The 17177-nt window shown below is 24.1% G+C and overlaps 4 protein-coding genes across 9 annotated transcripts in view; 2 read left to right on the top strand and 2 right to left on the bottom strand.

Annotated features, from left to right (window-relative positions):
* The first annotated feature begins 4056 nt into the window (after positions 1 to 4056).
* Positions 4057 to 6027, top strand: LOC129608800 (tRNA (guanine(10)-N2)-methyltransferase homolog). 2 transcript variants are annotated; one of them, XM_055520531.1, is made up of 7 exons: positions 4057 to 4186; positions 4252 to 4314; positions 4381 to 4767; positions 4850 to 5039; positions 5098 to 5310; positions 5367 to 5565; positions 5630 to 6024. In XM_055520531.1, the coding sequence occupies exons 1-7, from the start codon at positions 4124 to 4126 to the stop codon at positions 5952 to 5954; spliced, it is 1440 nt and encodes a 479-aa protein (XP_055376506.1). In that variant the 5' UTR covers positions 4057 to 4123; the 3' UTR covers positions 5955 to 6024. The 2 variants fall into 2 exon arrangements, with proteins under 2 accessions (XP_055376506.1, XP_055376505.1); XM_055520530.1 differs by having other exon boundaries at positions 4252 to 4767; positions 5630 to 6027.
* On the bottom strand, positions 5951 to 6819 carry LOC129608801 (30S ribosomal protein S11). Its single transcript, XM_055520533.1, has 2 exons — positions 6584 to 6819; positions 5951 to 6513 (listed from the first exon to the last, which is right to left on the bottom strand). The coding sequence occupies exons 1-2, from the start codon at positions 6699 to 6701 to the stop codon at positions 6029 to 6031; spliced, it is 603 nt and encodes a 200-aa protein (XP_055376508.1). The 5' UTR covers positions 6702 to 6819; the 3' UTR covers positions 5951 to 6028.
* Positions 6820 to 7607: 788 nt separating this feature from the next.
* Positions 7608 to 11479, top strand: LOC129608792 (putative uncharacterized protein DDB_G0282133). The gene is made up of 8 exons (XM_055520523.1): positions 7608 to 8886; positions 8948 to 9665; positions 9726 to 9879; positions 9937 to 10061; positions 10123 to 10225; positions 10738 to 10797; positions 10857 to 11032; positions 11110 to 11479. Exons 1-8 carry the CDS (start codon positions 7803 to 7805, stop codon positions 11219 to 11221), a joined length of 2532 nt encoding a protein of 843 aa, XP_055376498.1. The 5' UTR covers positions 7608 to 7802; the 3' UTR covers positions 11222 to 11479.
* A 4109-nt stretch (positions 11480 to 15588) lies between these two features.
* The window catches only part of LOC129608809 (transcription factor cwo), a 39712-nt gene continuing 38123 nt past the window's right edge, over positions 15589 to 17177 (bottom strand). For 4 of the 5 annotated variants that reach the window (XM_055520542.1, XM_055520543.1, XM_055520541.1 and 1 more), the window contains one exon: positions 15590 to 17121. In XM_055520542.1, the coding sequence (XP_055376517.1) occupies positions 15632 to 17121 (1490 nt within the window). In that variant the 3' untranslated portion in view covers positions 15590 to 15631. Of the gene's footprint in view, positions 17122 to 17177 lie in introns of all 5 variants that reach the window. The other variant, XM_055520546.1, reaches the window with a different exon arrangement.

Here is a 17177-nt window from a genome sequence, read left to right as displayed (position 1 = left end):
GTATTAATTATAATAAATAAAATTTGAATTTATAGCATTATATTTCTTTTGAAATTTCTTATTGTATGCTAAATAAGATAAAATTAAAGCAATATAAATAAACCAATGCAATAATAACTTTTTTTTATACAAATTATATTAAAAATTTAACAATTGACATGACATTTATAATAACTACAGTCGAACGCACTTATATGGACGCTCTTCCGAGCAGAATTTTTTGTGCGTATATCCCTATTGTGCAGCAGTTAGTCATATCCTATTTAATTTTATATTAATAAAATTTTTTTTCCTATATGAATGTTGCAAATGAGCGTGTTCGACTTTATATTTTTTATTAGTAAAATATTTTGATTTTATTTTATTTTAATGAAATTTTGTAATTAAATACATATAAATTATGTATGTATATATTATATATACACAGTTATAAAAATGTCATATATAATATGAATTTTGGAATAAAGTATGATTTGAATGATTTGAATTGTATAATCCAGTATAAATTTTTTTTGATAATCAATTTGACAAATTTATTTTGGAAAATTTTAATCTTATTGTGCATACTTTATATATATGTAGCTAGCAATAATTGGTTACAATTTTGTAAATTTTCATCCAACTAATATTAAACGTCGTCGTTTAGTATTGTTGCTTAAAAATTTCAAATATTAAAATTAAAATTTCGCAGTATAATTATTTTTTGTATTTTCAGTGCATAATTTTTTTTTTGATAAAGAGGATTTTTTTATTCTTAAGTTAATTTTTTTGCCGCAACTTTGATTATAGAATCAAATATAACGACCAAAAGTATATAAGAAAATCAAAGTTATAATATAAAGAAATATAAATAAAAAAAAATTATATTCATACATATATTAAAATTTATTTGTTAACAACAATGAGGAAAAAACAAAAATAATAAAGAAAATAAATTTAATAAAAATAGTTTGAAAGAAAAAATATGACACACAATATAAATATATATTATATAAATTGTTTAGCTAATAAGTAGGTAGTAATTATAAATTAAAAATTTACTAAAAAATATTTCAAAATTAAAAAAAAATACTTGTGGCAACTAAAATTACATACACATTATATACATATTATATTATTTTAAAAATTATATGAAGAAAGAAAGAAATAATTTATACATTTATTTCGATCACGCATACATAAATTATTAGAATTATAAAAAATTTGTTAAAAATTTATTTTAATTTTTAATATTTTCTCATTCAATGCCCTAAAATTATTATATAATATTGACTGAACTACATGAACATATTTAAAAATTTATGATTTTCTATTTAAATATAAGAACAAAAAGAAGAAAAAAGAACACGATAATCACGTTTCATTATAAAATTGAGATCTTAAAATCGTAATAAATTTTGGCCGTTTTTCAGCATATCAAAAATTTTAAGATCATGTCAATTTGTTATTCGTGCTTGATTTTGCAAATGACAATCATTTGCAATTAAGCAATTTTCGCAATTGAGATTTTAACAAAAAAAAAATTCAATAAAGCGGAATATTTAAAATTTCAAAATTAAAAATGTTTTGTTTTCGTCAGCCTTTAATGCATTAAAAAAACATAAAATAATAATCAGTAAAGTTGGCAACGTATATTCGATTTAATGACGCGTACGTCATGTCACGCTGAAATTCCTGACTAACGTCAGTTACACATATTTGATATATATACTGTAAAAACGGTGTTTTAAACTTCAATTAATATTCAAAAAACTATTTGGAAGTTATGTCTTCTGATGACTTTTTTCATTTGGATTATAATATTAGTAAACAAGAGAAATACACTTGTTTTAGCAAGTTTTTTTTTTCTTTTTTTGGAAAAAATATTGCTATCATTAAGGAAAGTTACAATGTTCTTCTAGTACATTATAGCTTTTATTATAAATTTGTAGGACTTTCATCATATTCACAATAATAAAATTTATAAAATCTCAAATACTTATGATTCATTTTTTGTATTGTCATCAAAAATACTATACATAACAATATTATTAATTTTATGTAATACAATATTATACATTTTTATATACATATAAATTATTGTATGTATGTATATCTCTTGATGTAAACTATACTTTCAAGAACTTTATTTTACGAGCTCAAAATATAATGTTTAGCATTGTTAAATTTAAATTATTCAAAATGTACATACGATTAATTTTTAATACATATATGTACATACATATTATGTATTAAGTACATATAATATTATAAATTAATAAAAATATTCGTAATGTTATTAATATAAAATTGAAACGACGAAAATTGTGTTTGAAAATCATTAGATAAAATCTATTAATTCAAAATTACATTAAAATTAAAATTAAATTAAAAGAAATATATATATTTTCCAAATAATGATAGGGGACAACAAACCAAAAACCCAAAAAACCAAAAAAAAAAAACAAAAAAAAAAAGGAAAAAAGAAAATACAAAAACAATGTCGAACAAATAAAAACCTAAAAATATTCCGACACAAAAAAAATAAGAAATAACTGACTTGATTTAAAACTTATTTATTAATTTCATAAAATTTCATAAACACAAAAATCATTTATAAAATTGTAAAAAAGATAATAGTAAAAAAAGTACATAATAATAAATAATTAACAAAAAACTTCTTCTAGCGGAGAAAAAGGTAACTAAACTTGATGTTTATAATAAAAAATTAGACATTTATATTTATAAAATTAATTAATGAAAGTTATATAAAATGATTAATATTACTTGTATGTATTATTAAAATAAAATTATTTCAAGCAAGATAAAAAAAAATATGCTAAATATGATCAGAATATGATAATAAATAATATAATATTTAAAATTAAAAAAAAAAAGAAAAACACAAAAGAAAATACATATGTAAAATAATTATTAAATAAAATTATAATTCTAACAACAAAAATCAGAATTAAAATGGACAAAAAAAACATAAGGAAATTGTGAAATTATTTAAGAACATTATACAGAATTAAAACAAAAAATTGTAATTATTACAGAAAACAAACAACAAATTTATGAGAGTGGATAATGATTATTATATTATTACAAGATAATAAAGAAATTATTGAAAAAACAAATGATTTATATATATATATATCTAAATTATATATAAACTAATGACAATTTAAATAAAAAATGATAAAAAATTAAATAAAAATTATTTAAAAAAAAAAGGAATTTCCCGATTTTTTTTTTTCATTTAGCGTCATGATTAGTTAATTTTCAATCATGTTACCGTTATTGCAATATGGTAAGTAATAATGCAATAATGCTGCAGATTAGATGCGATTTCGTCCATGAAAAAGTGATAAGAAGGACTTCATGCATAATACTATGGTACAATGATAACTATTTTTGACAGTTCATTTTTTAATGATGACACCAAAAGTGAATGATATCTTGACTAAAATGTGAGTGGCAAAAACGATAATGACAGTTCTCATTATTATTTAAATAGACATCTCATTATTGTAGACGTTATTTTTTGAGAATATTTCATTTTCATCAATTCATTATAAAAAAAAAAATAATTCTTTTTAGGATAATTAAAAGAATTATTCAAGACGTGATCGTGAATCTTGCAATTTTTCTCGAGAAGACTAAGTGACGATTATTTATATATATTTTTTATGCAATGAGAAGAATTTTTTCGCATTACGTATCTGGGTTTTTCTGAAATTTAATATATATAAAAATTTAATAAATATAAAATTAAATTACGGAAATTAAAATCAAAACGAAACTTAGCTGATCGTTGCTCCAAACTTCCACTAAAAATTAATTGTAGTCTTTTAATTTTAAAAAATCCTGACCGTAAAGCTGAGGATTTTAATTTTCTAGACTGAGATAAACATTATTTTATTTTTAACCTTATTTAAAAAATTTTGGCTCGTCTCTACTCAAATTTTCATACGAAATGTAAACAAACAGCACTACATACATATATATTTTATATTAAATACTAATGCTGTCATATGTGTCAAACAAAAGTCATGCGAACATGTTGTTGTTTATGTTTCTTCAGCTGGAAAGATTTAAATATTAAACAATATTGTAATATTTGTAATATATTAATGTAAATATGACGAAACTAAAAAAATATTTATTATGGTTTGCACAAGAACATATTGACTTTAGATATGCAGTAAGATTATTAAAATTCACAAAAAGAGTAATAAAGTTATTGCATAGTATCTATTCAAATTTTAGGAAATAAAATCAATTATTCAATTATTCAACTTAAACCTGGAATTTTGCGATTTGGAAATAAATGTAAGTCTCTCTGTATCTTTAAAGAAACTTTGGAACACAATAAAAATTTATGATTTTCTTGTAAAGAAACCTTATTGGATAGTTGAGTTACCCAATGAGGAAGAAGCAAAGAAGCTTGCTTCCAGGTCTGTTTCAATGCGCTGTATTTTGGAATTGTGGTCTTATGGTAAACGTGACGAAATGCACTCAAATTTAAAGAAATATATTAAAGAACATAAGGAAACGGAACAGTATTTTTGCGAAAAACTATCATTTAAAATAAATGTAGAAACGTACAATAAACATTTTACTCAAAAGGAAAAAGTACAAAAAATTGAAAATTTTGATTACCTTCCTTTACGGGGGAAAGTAAATTTAAAAGCACCAGATGTTGAGTGGTGGTATATAGAATTTTATGGAATGAATCCAAAAGATGTGCCTAACGATCCGTTTTCAACAATTTTTGCTAGATGGGTTAGTATTTTATTCAGCACATTTTAATTACTTGAAAAAAAAGAAAATTTAAATTTGGAGATTTTTTAACATGTATTTTCAGGTTGCCGATGGTCAACGGAACTTAATTAACGAACTATCGTTAAAAAATAGAAAATTTATTGGAAATACTTCTATGGACGCTCAATTAAGTTTGTTAATGGCGAATCAAGCATTAGTTAAACCATCTGACTTAGTTTTCGATCCTTTCGTCGGAACTGGTTCACTTTTAGTTAGCGCCGCTAAATTTGGAGGTAAATATAGTAAAAGTCAATACTGTGAAACACATCGAATACCTTATTTTTTTTTAAGCATACGTTATGGGAACTGATATAGATTATATGATGCTGCACGCAAAAAGCCGACCCAGCAGGATTTCACAAAAAATTAGAGATAGTGATGAAAGCATCAAAGCAAATTTAAAACAATATGACTGCGAAAAACGTTTCATTGATGTTTTCGTGTCGGATTTTTCAAATCCTGTGTGGAGAGATAATATAGAATTTGATAGCATAATAACCGATCGTAAGAAGAAAATGTTTTCCGTTATCAATTAAGTACAAAGTTTTCATTAATTTCAGCTCCCTATGGTATTAGAGAAGCAACAAGTAAAATCGATACAAAAATTTCAGAAAAAATCAATTCCAGAGATCCAAACGCTCCTCATTATCCCTCCACATCTCCATATTCTTTGCATAATTTGTATAGAGATCTTTTAAGATTTTCAGCAAAGCATTTAAAAATGAATTGCCGATTAGTATGTTGGTTACCATTCCATCAGTAAGCTTCACAATTAGAAAATTTCATAATTTTATAATAAAAAGTTACAAAAATATTTTTTTAGAGATGATTACTCAAATGAAGCTATTCCGCAACATCCTTGTCTTAAATTAGTTGCAAACTCAGAACAACGTCTTTGTGGGCAAACTTCAAGAAGACTCCTTACATATACTAAAGTTCGAAACATAGATGATTACGATACTACATTCGAGCAAAGCTCTGAATTTCATGATTTTAGAGAAAGATATTTTTATAATGGACAATCAAGAAAAGAACGTAAAATTGAAAGAGCAAAACTGAGAGAAATAGGAAAAATTGAAGCGATTAAGCATGGAAAAACTTTAGACGAAAATGGGAAAGTAATATCAAATAAAAAGAAGTCTAATTAATACTTATTGATATAGAAAATTTAATAAAAAATTTCAATTAATTTTATATAAATAAATGTTTTGCTATTACTATTTTAAAGCCTTCTTTGTTTTCTGGGTCTAGGTGGATTCCAAGAAACTGGGGTGGCATCTGTAACTGAAACAATATTTAATCCTCCCATTTGCAAACCTTTAATAGCAGACAATCGCCCAGGACCTAGCCCTCTGATTGCAACTCGAATAGTTTTCCAACCAATATCAAGCGCCCTTGAACTAATACTTATTGCTGTAGCTTGAGCTGCAATATTTGTTCCTTTCCGAGTATTTTTAAAACCTTCCATTCCACAAGAACGTAATAAACGTGTTTGACCTTTATGATCAGTGAATGAAATAATCGTGTTGTTTTTTGATACTTTTATGTTACAAATAGGCAATTCATTAAAAGGAATTCCATTAAATAAACGGTTTGGTGTTTCTTTGTCGGGGAAAACATTTTCTTTTTTTTGAATTAAAGAATCAATATCTATAGACTTTTCTCCTGCGGTGCCTTCATCTATTTTCGGTAAGGATGCTAACATTTCTGTAAAAGATTTTTGAGTAAATACCACTAAAATCATAACAAGCATATTTATTTGTTAGGAACTATTTACGTTTTCGGTCTTCAACTTTACATAATAAAGATGAAGTGCTAATCGTATTATTCGGTAAAATTATTTTCGCAAAATTTCTCAAAGTTGAAACAGCGCCACCCGTCTTTATAGTAAACATGTTTAAGAGAAAATATTTATAATTATCCTTGAAAGATGTAAATTATTTTTGCGTAAAATTTTAAATTTTAATGTCAACAACAACACATGCCTGTAGGTTTGAAAATATGTATTTGACTTCTGACTTATTGCTGATACTTTGTTATGTCAAGATCTGACATAAATTTGTATACTTATTACTCAATCAAAATTTCTGCAAAAGTGTATAACACAGTGAAGTGTCAAAATTATATTGAGTAAATAACGGTAGCACTCTTCAGAAGTTAAACTTATTATGCATGACCTGTTTATGAATAATACCTATTTTTATTGCATAAACACAGTTCATGTTAATTGCATAAACGCATTTGTGTTATGAAAAAATAAAGGAATGAACAAAATATTTTCACTAAAAATGAAAAATGGGTCGAGTTCAATTAATAATTAAGTTACAACAGAATACTTGCTGACCAAAATACTTTAGTTTGTTGAAAATTCTTTTCATTGAAAGTATTTTCATAACTCCAAAACATATGATAATGTTCATTTAAGCGAAAATCAGTGGAGAAATCTTATATATGTATTATATACGGTTAAAATTATGTCAAAATATACAAACCTACGTTGAAAGTTTATAAGATGTTTCTTTAAATGTTTATTGTTCAAATCATTAAAAAAATATAACTCCCAAATTCCAAATTCTCTTTATTGAATCTGAATATATTAAGCCTAAATTAAATGGTTCTGCAAATTAGCATTAGCGTAAACTGAAATTCGAATAAACAGTGAATTCAGCGTTTTGCAGGAATTTCGTAGGAGCAATGTAGATACATACCGTGTTTTCTAGGCAAAGTAACAATAGTCGCAGTATAAGTACGTACTAAATTTTTAAAATTTTATTTCAATATATGTGTCATCTGTCAAAGCGTGCAGCTTGGATGGATAGAAAGTAAAAAGTAAATTGAAAGACTTTAAAAATTTATTTTTAAGCGCAATCAAAGCAAACAAAAAACTAAAATCGAAACTATTTTGAAAGCATATTTGAAAACTTCGACTTCCCGTATATAATTTGCAGTTCCTTTAAGTAAAATTGAATTTTGTGATTTAATACGAAAAGACAAAAATGTCAAGTACTGCATCTAATGAGGATGCAAGGAAATGGAATAATATAAAAAATTCTAGTGATTTACCCCCTTGTGCGTCGCAATCACAGCAGCACCCTGAAATTTTTAGCAGCAATTCTTCGAATAATACTAGTCGTTACAACTCTTCCAATTTAGGGCAGATTTCAGAAAATTACTCTGTTTTACCTGTTGGACAGGATTATTTTTTGAAAGTATATCACAATAGTGAAACTGAGCAGCCCTCTTTCAACAGTTACGAATTGTTTTCTAGCAATTCAATATTACCACCGCATAATGCTCGAATGGAAACAGAAAAGCACGGACTTCAAAATGGCACTACCAACATGATTATAAATCAATTAGTTACAAATTGGTCTCCAAATTTCTCTGGAACTTATTCACCTTTCGGAGAACAAAATCCTTCTATGGCTCAACACCAACAGCAACAAAAAACTGAAGATCAACAGTTTTTATTGAATAAAAGTAATCAGATTAGTCAGAACTTGCAAAATATTGGAAATTCTAATTTATATTTTGATGTAAATGATGTTATGATTAGTAATGCTACAAACTTGAATCCAATGCAAAGTAAAAGCATTAATTTAAAGTCTTCCAAAACGAATGGAAGTTTTGAAAATCAGAATAATTTACCAGAAATGAAAAAACGTATTGTCGCTGAAGTAAAACCGATGAGAATGTCTTATTCAGATGTCTTAAGTAAAAATGTTGAAATTAACAAATTAAATTCGAATAATCAAGGTAATAACTCCGGCTTAAATGCAAATGGAGATTATGGTCCAAGCCAGACAAGAAATTTGTCAAAACTTGCTTATGATAAACTTAAAAGTTCATGTCCTTATTCTTCTGTCGAAAGGAAACAGAACACATATGATGAAAAGGACAAATTTGACATAAAAAATAAAAAATCAGAAGCTAACGTCAATTTTTCGCAAAAACTTGAAGAGGGGTCTTCAATAAATGGGCAATCTAAAGAAAAAAAGAAACCCAATCTCAACTCGGATGAAAAGGATGCAGGAAAAGGAAGTTTAAATTCGAAAAAAACAATTTCTGGCAATGAGAAGAGTTAGTTTGATTTTATTTTTCTGGTAGCACAATAATTTTCCTTTTAATCTTTTAATTTTAGGCAAATCTAAAAATCAAACAGGAATAAGAGAAAATTTAAAAAAGCGCACTAATCGAAAAAGCGATAATGTAGATGAAGATGATGAAAGTCGATCGAAAAATAACTACAAAGAATACTTTTATAATGTTACCATAAAAACCAGTGAAGGCAATGTTGAAAAGCCGCAAAAATATTTTCAGAATTCAAGCACAAAAAAAAGTCGTGGTGGTCAAAAAAATTCTAATTCTTCCGTTAGCAACAGCAACGGTGTAACATCAAACTCTTTTCGTTCGGAGAAGAATACGTACTCCAAGCGAAATCAGAAACAGAGAAGAGATATCAAAAAGGAAATGATAATTAAGTTTATTGAAAAGTGGTTTGAATATACAATTAAAATCCTAACTTGGCTTTTTTATCTAGTTTACGATGTTGTCGTTTTAAGTTTTGGTATAGCATACGATCGTATGAAAATCGGTTACCAGAATTCTTTAACATACTTAATCAACCTTAAAAAGGATTTACGGCAAAATTCTGGCAAACCAAGCGAGTGGATAAAAGATTTATTAACAAAATTTGATAGTAAATTTAGTAAAAATTCGAAGTTAGCATTTTGGAGAAAATTTAATAAAAAAAAAACGGAAGAAAGTCACACGGAATTTTACAAGAATGGGCGTCTTCCACAAACTGGAGATGAAGCAATGTACTCATTACTTAATTGTAAAGGAAAAGATGCTTATAGGTAAAGCAAATCATATACGATAGAAAATTTTTAAATTTTTTTGTGTTATTTTCAATTAAGCATTCTGGGGGTGGTACCGAGCAGTTCACAAGAACAAATTCGTAAGCATTACAAAAAAATTGCCGTTTTAGTTCATCCTGATAAAAATAAGCAGCCTGGAGCTGAAGAAGCTTTTAAAGTTTTACAGAGAGCTTTTGAACTTATTGGGGAACCGGTAAACACTTTATTAAATAAATTTTATTTTAATTCTAATTAATTTTAATTTTATTAGGAGAACCGAAAATCCTATGACCAAAGTTTAGCGGAGGCTCTACACGCAGAAAAAGCTTGGTCCGAATTGCATGATTTATTATCTCAATTACAATCAAAAATTGCAGAAGCTGCTAATACAATTAGGTTTTGTTTTTTTAAATATTTTGTAAATTTGTTAAATTTTTATTTGTGGTTTCTGTTTTAGGTGTAGTAGCTGTGGTTTAAGACATCCTAGGAAACTGACTGATCGTCCTCATTATGCTGCCAGAGAATGTAGTTCATGTAAAATACGTCATTCGGCTCGTGAAGTAATTATATTTTTCATTTAACTTACATATATACATAATGTCTCACTTATAAGTGCACTACTGTATACCATTGTATAAGGCCTCACGAGTAGCAATGTTACATAAAAAAATATTTTTTTTTTGAAAATGGAAAGTTAAACATCCAAAATTTTCGAAAATTTAGATCATGATTCCCCAATCTGATAGATTATATTAGATATCTTTTATTCTGAGCCTCCCAAAACATATTCGAATAGCAATCTCTCTACCTCAGAAAGATAGTCATAAATTTTAGAAGGTAAAATAAACGTTCCATATTGACTTTAAGCTTCTAAACATTATCTGCATAAAAAAGTTTTATGTATTAATGAGGACCTATCCAAAAGAATGTAGCAGTGCTCTTACATATGTACGCTTTATATGTAAATTTTGTATTCATAATGTATTTATCTTAAATCTTAGTTTATATATTTATATATAATATCGTTTTTACAAATATTTTGCTTTCATTTACGTTTTTCAATATTTTAAAGGGAGATATATGGGCTGAAACAAGTGTTTTTGGTTTACGTTGGAAATATTTAGCCTTAATGGTAATAATTTATTTAATTAAATTATACATACATAACGATTGTTAAAATTTTTTTTGCAGGATGGAAAATGTTACGATATAACAGAATGGGCCAACTGTCAAAAGGGAGCTCTTTCTCATCTCAAACCAAATTCTCATGTAGTACAATACAGAATCGTTAGAGGTGGTCAACAGCAGCAACAACAACAGCAAAATGTTAATTTTGAAAGAGAAAAAATGAAACGAGAACAACAAAGGTTAATGAATTCAAAAATTTTATTTAAATATTGATACCAGAAGAAAAATAAACTCTAATTTATTTTAACATACTTAGCGAACCATCATTAGATGATTTTTTGGATAATTTATATAGTGGACAAAACCCACAAAATCAACAACAACAACAGCAACAAAGTTCTTCCCGCAGAAGATCCAGAAGAAATTAAAAAGCTCATCATTAAAAATATTTTGTTTTTCTTTTTTTATATAACTCTTTTTTAATCTATTGTAATTTAAAAATACTAAAAAAAAAAATTACCATACTTATAAATATTGTATTTTAAAAATGAAAAATATTTGTATTTAAAATACCATAATTTATCTATCTAATATATATGAAAATATATATTTCCAACAAAATTAGAAGCAATCATTCAAGATTGAAGGAAAATCATAATTCATGTAAGCTTATTTTGAATGTATTCATTCAGTTTTGCAAATTGCAAAAGGCAAAAAAAAAGTAAATAAAAAATAACAGAAATTTAAATATTGTAATTACTTCTTTTACTATTAGGGTTTGTTTTTTTTTTAATGTTTTTCTTCAGTTCTAGAAGATTATTCATTTTTGATTTTTTTAAGCTATTCAAAATTTTTAATTGATATTGATAATAATAACAGCGAGTATATTTTGTAAGACCTTCCCATGTAAATATTTATAAGGAAATATTTAATGTCTTAAATTTAAAGTATTAAGTGAATGTCCTTTTTCTATTGACTTTTGTGATGTTTTTGAGTTGTGTTTCATATAGAAAGATTTAAGTTTATCCCGCTTAAATGAAATTAATGTTTTGACTTATCTATATTTTTCTATAGTACTTATCAATCGACCGTAAAACTTTTTCAAACTCATAATTTGAAATTTATAAGAATTCATAAAATTGTTTAACGATAGTTCTTAGAGAGAATGGTAATGTTATTTAGCAATCCTAACTTCAATAGTTACAAAAACATGGTTATATCTCAAGAGCTGTATATAGATGTATATAATAACATAAAGTTTGTACTGTATCACAAATTTCGGCTTCGTTGATAATCACAGGCGTTTATATTTAGCTTCTAAATAATCTTGATTTTTGTGATGGCTTGGGAAGATGTAAATGTTTGAAATTAATATAAAGTTTTATTTTATAAAGCATTATATTATGTTTTTTGCACCATCATGGGCATTAATGTGACATATTATAAGTTAGTTGGTCCATAGTAGCTATATACGGGAAATTTTCCTTGTTTGTTTAAGAAATTTTTTTAAGAGAAAAAATTATTTTATCAAAGAAAATCGTTCAGAAATTCAAAATGTTCAAAAAACAAAAAAAAAAATAAAGAATTTTAAGCAAGGATTTCTTCCAATTAATGTTCTGGTTATACTCGTAATCCAACACTGGTTTTACTCTTTTCCTAATCGGACTGCTTAAAATTTGTTGTGTTTCCATTAACAACACAGAACTCTTTCAGAAATATTCTTTGAGTAACAGAAAAATACAAGAACTTAACATAATCATCAGATTTATAGCATCACTGATGCTATATTAGGATTAACAAAAGAAGAAAATTAAAAGATTTAAAAACATTAGCGAAAAACAAATATTAAAAATTCACTATTCACTAAATATTTTCGTATTCACTATTTTATAAATATATATTCATATGTATATCATATTTACATATGTGTCAACATTTAATTTTCAAACATGTTCTAATTTTTTTTTAATAGTTTATTTTATTTTTCTGTTTTTAGAATACATACATATTAAAATATAACGATAAATTTACATTTATTTTAACAAAAATACATTCTATTTTATATTTTAATAATATTTTATAATATTTGTAATATTAATTCTACTTTAAACATATACATAATATTATAATATTTTATTTTATATATATATATATAAAAAAAAAAGAAAGAAAACAAATTAAAACAATATTCTTAAATTATAAGAGCTATTTAAGTGACTAGGAATTGATTGGTTCGTAATTTTGTTTTACTTACATAATATATGTTACATTTTTGTTTTTGTTTTTGTTTTTTTTTTGTTTATTTTGTAATTAATTATATAAAACGTACTTAATTTCACAATTAAAATTTAGATAATCAAATATAGTTTTAATTAACATTTTTAATTTTAAATTATTTTCAATCAGAATTTATTATAGTACATATGTATATATATATATATGTATGTAAATAGAAAATTGAATTAGGGTTGTTTTGAATTAAAAAAGAAATATATTGAATATACGTTAGTATAATATATTTACACACAATATATGTACATATATATTGTGTGTAAATATATTATATTAATATAAATATAATTAAAATAGATTTTTTTGTTATTTCAACCTATACACAATAAGTATGGAACGTGTATAAGATCTTTAATATAATTAAGTTTTTTATTTATTAAAAATGTTATTAAATTCGAAGTAATTGGACAATATTATATTTCTGATATACATAAGTATAATTAATAGGACTTAAAATCTTTATAACATATTTTGAGTTTAAAACAAAAAATTATCATTAATTTCCGAAATTATTCTTGAGTTTTAATTTAAAATTTAATTTTTTTTTTTTGAGATTTTTTTTTATTTCAAATAAAAATTGTATAAATACATGATTTTTTAATATATATAACTCGATTATTAATTATTGACTACTATTTAATTTATTAAATTTTGTAATTTTTCACACAATTATTCCATTTCTGCGTACATACACATATATTGTAATTTGATATTAAAAATTAAATGAAATATAATTGAAGATACATGTATATTATGCCATGTAATACATAATTTCACTTATTATATTAATACGTATTATAAAACAAAATTAATAATAATGTAGTCTTTAAAAGTTTTGATGTGATTTATTTATTTAAAAATAAATATATTTAATTTTTTTAATATTATATTTCAAAATTAATTAGTTATTGTTGAATTTTATTGATATTTTTATTTCAGCAATATTATTAAAAAATAATTAAATTAATGCTAGTTATAAAATATATAATAAAAAAAAAAAACATAAAATAGCACTAAAAAGAACATTTTATATTTTTTATAAAATAGTAAGACATTGTTTTGCGTTAAGAGAAATGCATAATTCTTTGAAGTTAATTTTATTTTAAATAATAAATATAAACAATATTTTTTATATATTTAATATTTTAAAGGAGCACATATCATATTTTATTACAAAAATTAATTAAATTAATATTTTTCTAAAATCAGAATTAAATTACATTATTCAATTAGACATTTTTAAAACATTGCATAAGTACATTTGGTATAAAAAAATTTTAACGCTAAATGGATGGTTTATGGAAGTCACCTAAGTTTATTTGCAATTTCAAAATTCTTTTGTTACCAAAGCAATAATACCGTCAATATAATTGGAATTGAAACTTATGTTCTCGGATAGAGGAATATAGATATAAAGCAAATAACTGTAGTTAACCGAATAGAATTTTTAGTTATTTTAAAGCCAAACTGAGCAATATTTAATTTTTAATTGAAATTGGACTTATGTCGCACTTTCAAAATAAATCATCCAAATATAGTAATGTAATTGATAAGCCAGTTAAACGATAATATATTATGCGATATAACAATTTCGTTGGAATTACAAAAGATATTTTTTATACTAATATTATTAAAATCAAAATAAGATTTGTATAAAATTGTATATAGAATGTTCAATAATGTCAAGTATAATAAATATAATCACATCAATTACAGTTTTATATTAATTGTAGCCTATATTTTAATTGTGAAAAAAACAAAAATTTTTAATTGTAATTTTAAATGTAAAAAAATAAATTATTTTTAAATTCTTATTTTTTGTGTTGCTGCAATTTTGGTTTGATGGTTTTTCAAATTTTCTATCTACATACATTTACATATATAATTATTTTATTCTTTATAATCGTAATATTTTAATTAATTTTAATTAATTAAATTTGTATTTAGTTTCTTAAACATTTCACATTTTTATTTCTGTTTTTTTTTTTTAGAGGTAGAATACAATATTATATAATAAAATTACAATGAAATTTTGTTTTAGTTTTTTTTTTTTTAAATTTAACATTTCATATTTTATTTTGTTTTTTTTTTTGTATGTTGCATTACCAATTTCACATTTCTTTACATTTTTCAGTTCATTATAAAATACCCTATATACTTAAATTTAAATTGGAAAGTATCTATATATAATATACTTATTTAATTTTAGATAATAACTATATTTTAACAGCTAGATATATTTTAAAAATATGTTTTGTAATTGTTATTTTTTTTTTTTAAAGGAAACCATTTTTCTGTAATTCAATTTTAATTTTTCACTTTTTTTGTTTTCTTTAAGTAAATTTTATTTTATATAAAATATTTTCTTTTTTACTTTTTAAAAATTTTTTGTTTTTCTTTTTGTTTATATACATTTATTAATTATATACTTAAATTATTATACTTATTTTAAGACATGTAAAAAACATTAATAAAAAAAAAAAATAGTAACAAAACATGCATAATACATATATATATAAATATATGTATATATATATAATTTTATTTTACCAGCCATTTGAAATGCTTTCTAATTTCGATCTAGTTAAAAGATGGGATGGTAAAATAGAATTTGTTTTTGTAAGTCCTGAAGAGGCGACAGCAGCAGCAGCAGCTGCAGCAGTTGCTGCTGCTATAGCATGTGGAAAAGAGAAATTAACATGTATATTAACTGGATGTAACATTGGTAATGGACAATAATTTTTATCAAATAAATCAATACCATTTAAATATGGTAATAGAGATTCATAATCAATATTTAGTGGTACATAATAGGTTCCTTGACCATGTAACGCAAATATTGGTACAGAAAAATGTCTATCATTTGTTAAATTTGTTAAATGCCTTGATGAATTTTGTCTTGTACCAATACTATTGCCATTATCATTTATTAATTTTGTTGAATTTAATTGTGATATTTCAACTTTAATGTCCTCTGTTAAATTATTATTATTATGATGGTCTGGTTTTTGTATATTATTTAAATTATTTCTAGATGATATAGTTGCATCAATAATTTCTTTTTGATGTTCTTGTATATTATTTATATCCAATTTACGTTTCTTATATGATATGCTATTAACATCTTGTAATTCTGGTTTTATATTTTGTTGTTGAATTGTTAATTGTGGTTTCATATCATTACTATTGTGATTATTTATTTGTAATTGATGATTAATTGGACTTTCAGATATTGTTATACTATGATCACTTGTTGATTCATCATGATGATTTAAATGTGAATCTTGATTAAAACGTTCTTTAATATGATTTTTATATTTGTAGTTGTTATTATGTTCAATATCATGAGATGATTCAGATAAATTACGTAAACGGACTGATTTTAAAATACCATCTGCTGTATAATGTTGTTGTTGTTGCTGTGATTGCTGTTGATGATGATGTTGTATTATTGATGCTGCTGTTGGATTGGTATTATTATTACTGTTATTATTATTGTTATTACTATTGTTACTATTGTTAATATTATTATTATTATTATTATTATTATTATTATTATTATTATTATTATTTGATAAAATTGAGGGTACATTCGGTATATTTATTGATGATGATATTGATGGTGGTGATGATAAACCATTTTCATGATGTGGTAACTCACGTGATGAATCAAAATCATCATGTTGAATTGATGTTGGCCCTATTGATGTTATTACTGGAGCTGGATGTGAATGTTGATTTGTTGTATTGCTACTGTTATTATTATTATTATTACAATTACTGTTTTTATTATTAATTGTGTTACTATTATTGTTATTACTACGGTGATCATTTTCATGAAGATCAGGATGATGACTACGAAAACTTAAATCTTTAATATCACTATGATCATTACTATGTTCTACATCAGATGTAAGTATATCACGTAATTGTGGAGTTGGAACTGTTAAATTTGTTTGATGATGATTATTTTGAGCTGGACTACCACTAGACGCTGATGTAGTTTCAATATTACATCGGGACTTAAAACAGTCACCTAGAAATATAATATACAATGTTTTAATATAATTCTTATAGTTTAATGCTTTCATT

This window comes from Condylostylus longicornis, unplaced genomic scaffold, assembly GCF_029603195.1.
Source record: "Condylostylus longicornis isolate FDR11 unplaced genomic scaffold, ASM2960319v2 ptg000036l, whole genome shotgun sequence".
In the NCBI taxonomy this organism is placed as follows: domain Eukaryota; kingdom Metazoa; phylum Arthropoda; class Insecta; order Diptera; family Dolichopodidae; genus Condylostylus; species Condylostylus longicornis.
Note: the sequence above shows the minus strand (reverse complement) of the source record. Positions and strands in the feature narration are given on the sequence as shown.

Bases quoted from the DNA above. Each gene is read 5' to 3' on its own strand.
- LOC129608800 (XM_055520530.1), top strand. From the start codon at position 4,124: ATGACGAAACTAAAAAAATATTTATTATGGTTTGCACAAGAACATATT. The intron at 4,768-4,849 runs GTTAGTATTTTA...ATGTATTTTCAG, and splicing joins CAACAATTTTTGCTAGATGG to GTTGCCGATGGTCAACGGAA. The intron at 5,311-5,366 runs GTAAGAAGAAAA...CATTAATTTCAG, and splicing joins TGATAGCATAATAACCGATC to CTCCCTATGGTATTAGAGAA.
- LOC129608792 (XM_055520523.1), top strand. From the start codon at position 7,803: ATGTCAAGTACTGCATCTAATGAGGATGCAAGGAAATGGAATAATATA. The intron at 10,062-10,122 runs GTTTTGTTTTTT...TTTCTGTTTTAG, and splicing joins GAAGCTGCTAATACAATTAG to GTGTAGTAGCTGTGGTTTAA. The intron at 10,798-10,856 runs GTAATAATTTAT...TTTTTTTTGCAG, and splicing joins GGAAATATTTAGCCTTAATG to GATGGAAAATGTTACGATAT.
- LOC129608801 (XM_055520533.1), bottom strand. From the start codon at position 6,701: ATGTTTACTATAAAGACGGGTGGCGCTGTTTCAACTTTGAGAAATTTT. The intron at 6,514-6,583 runs GTAAATAGTTCC...AATCTTTTACAG, and splicing joins TAAAGTTGAAGACCGAAAAC to AAATGTTAGCATCCTTACCG.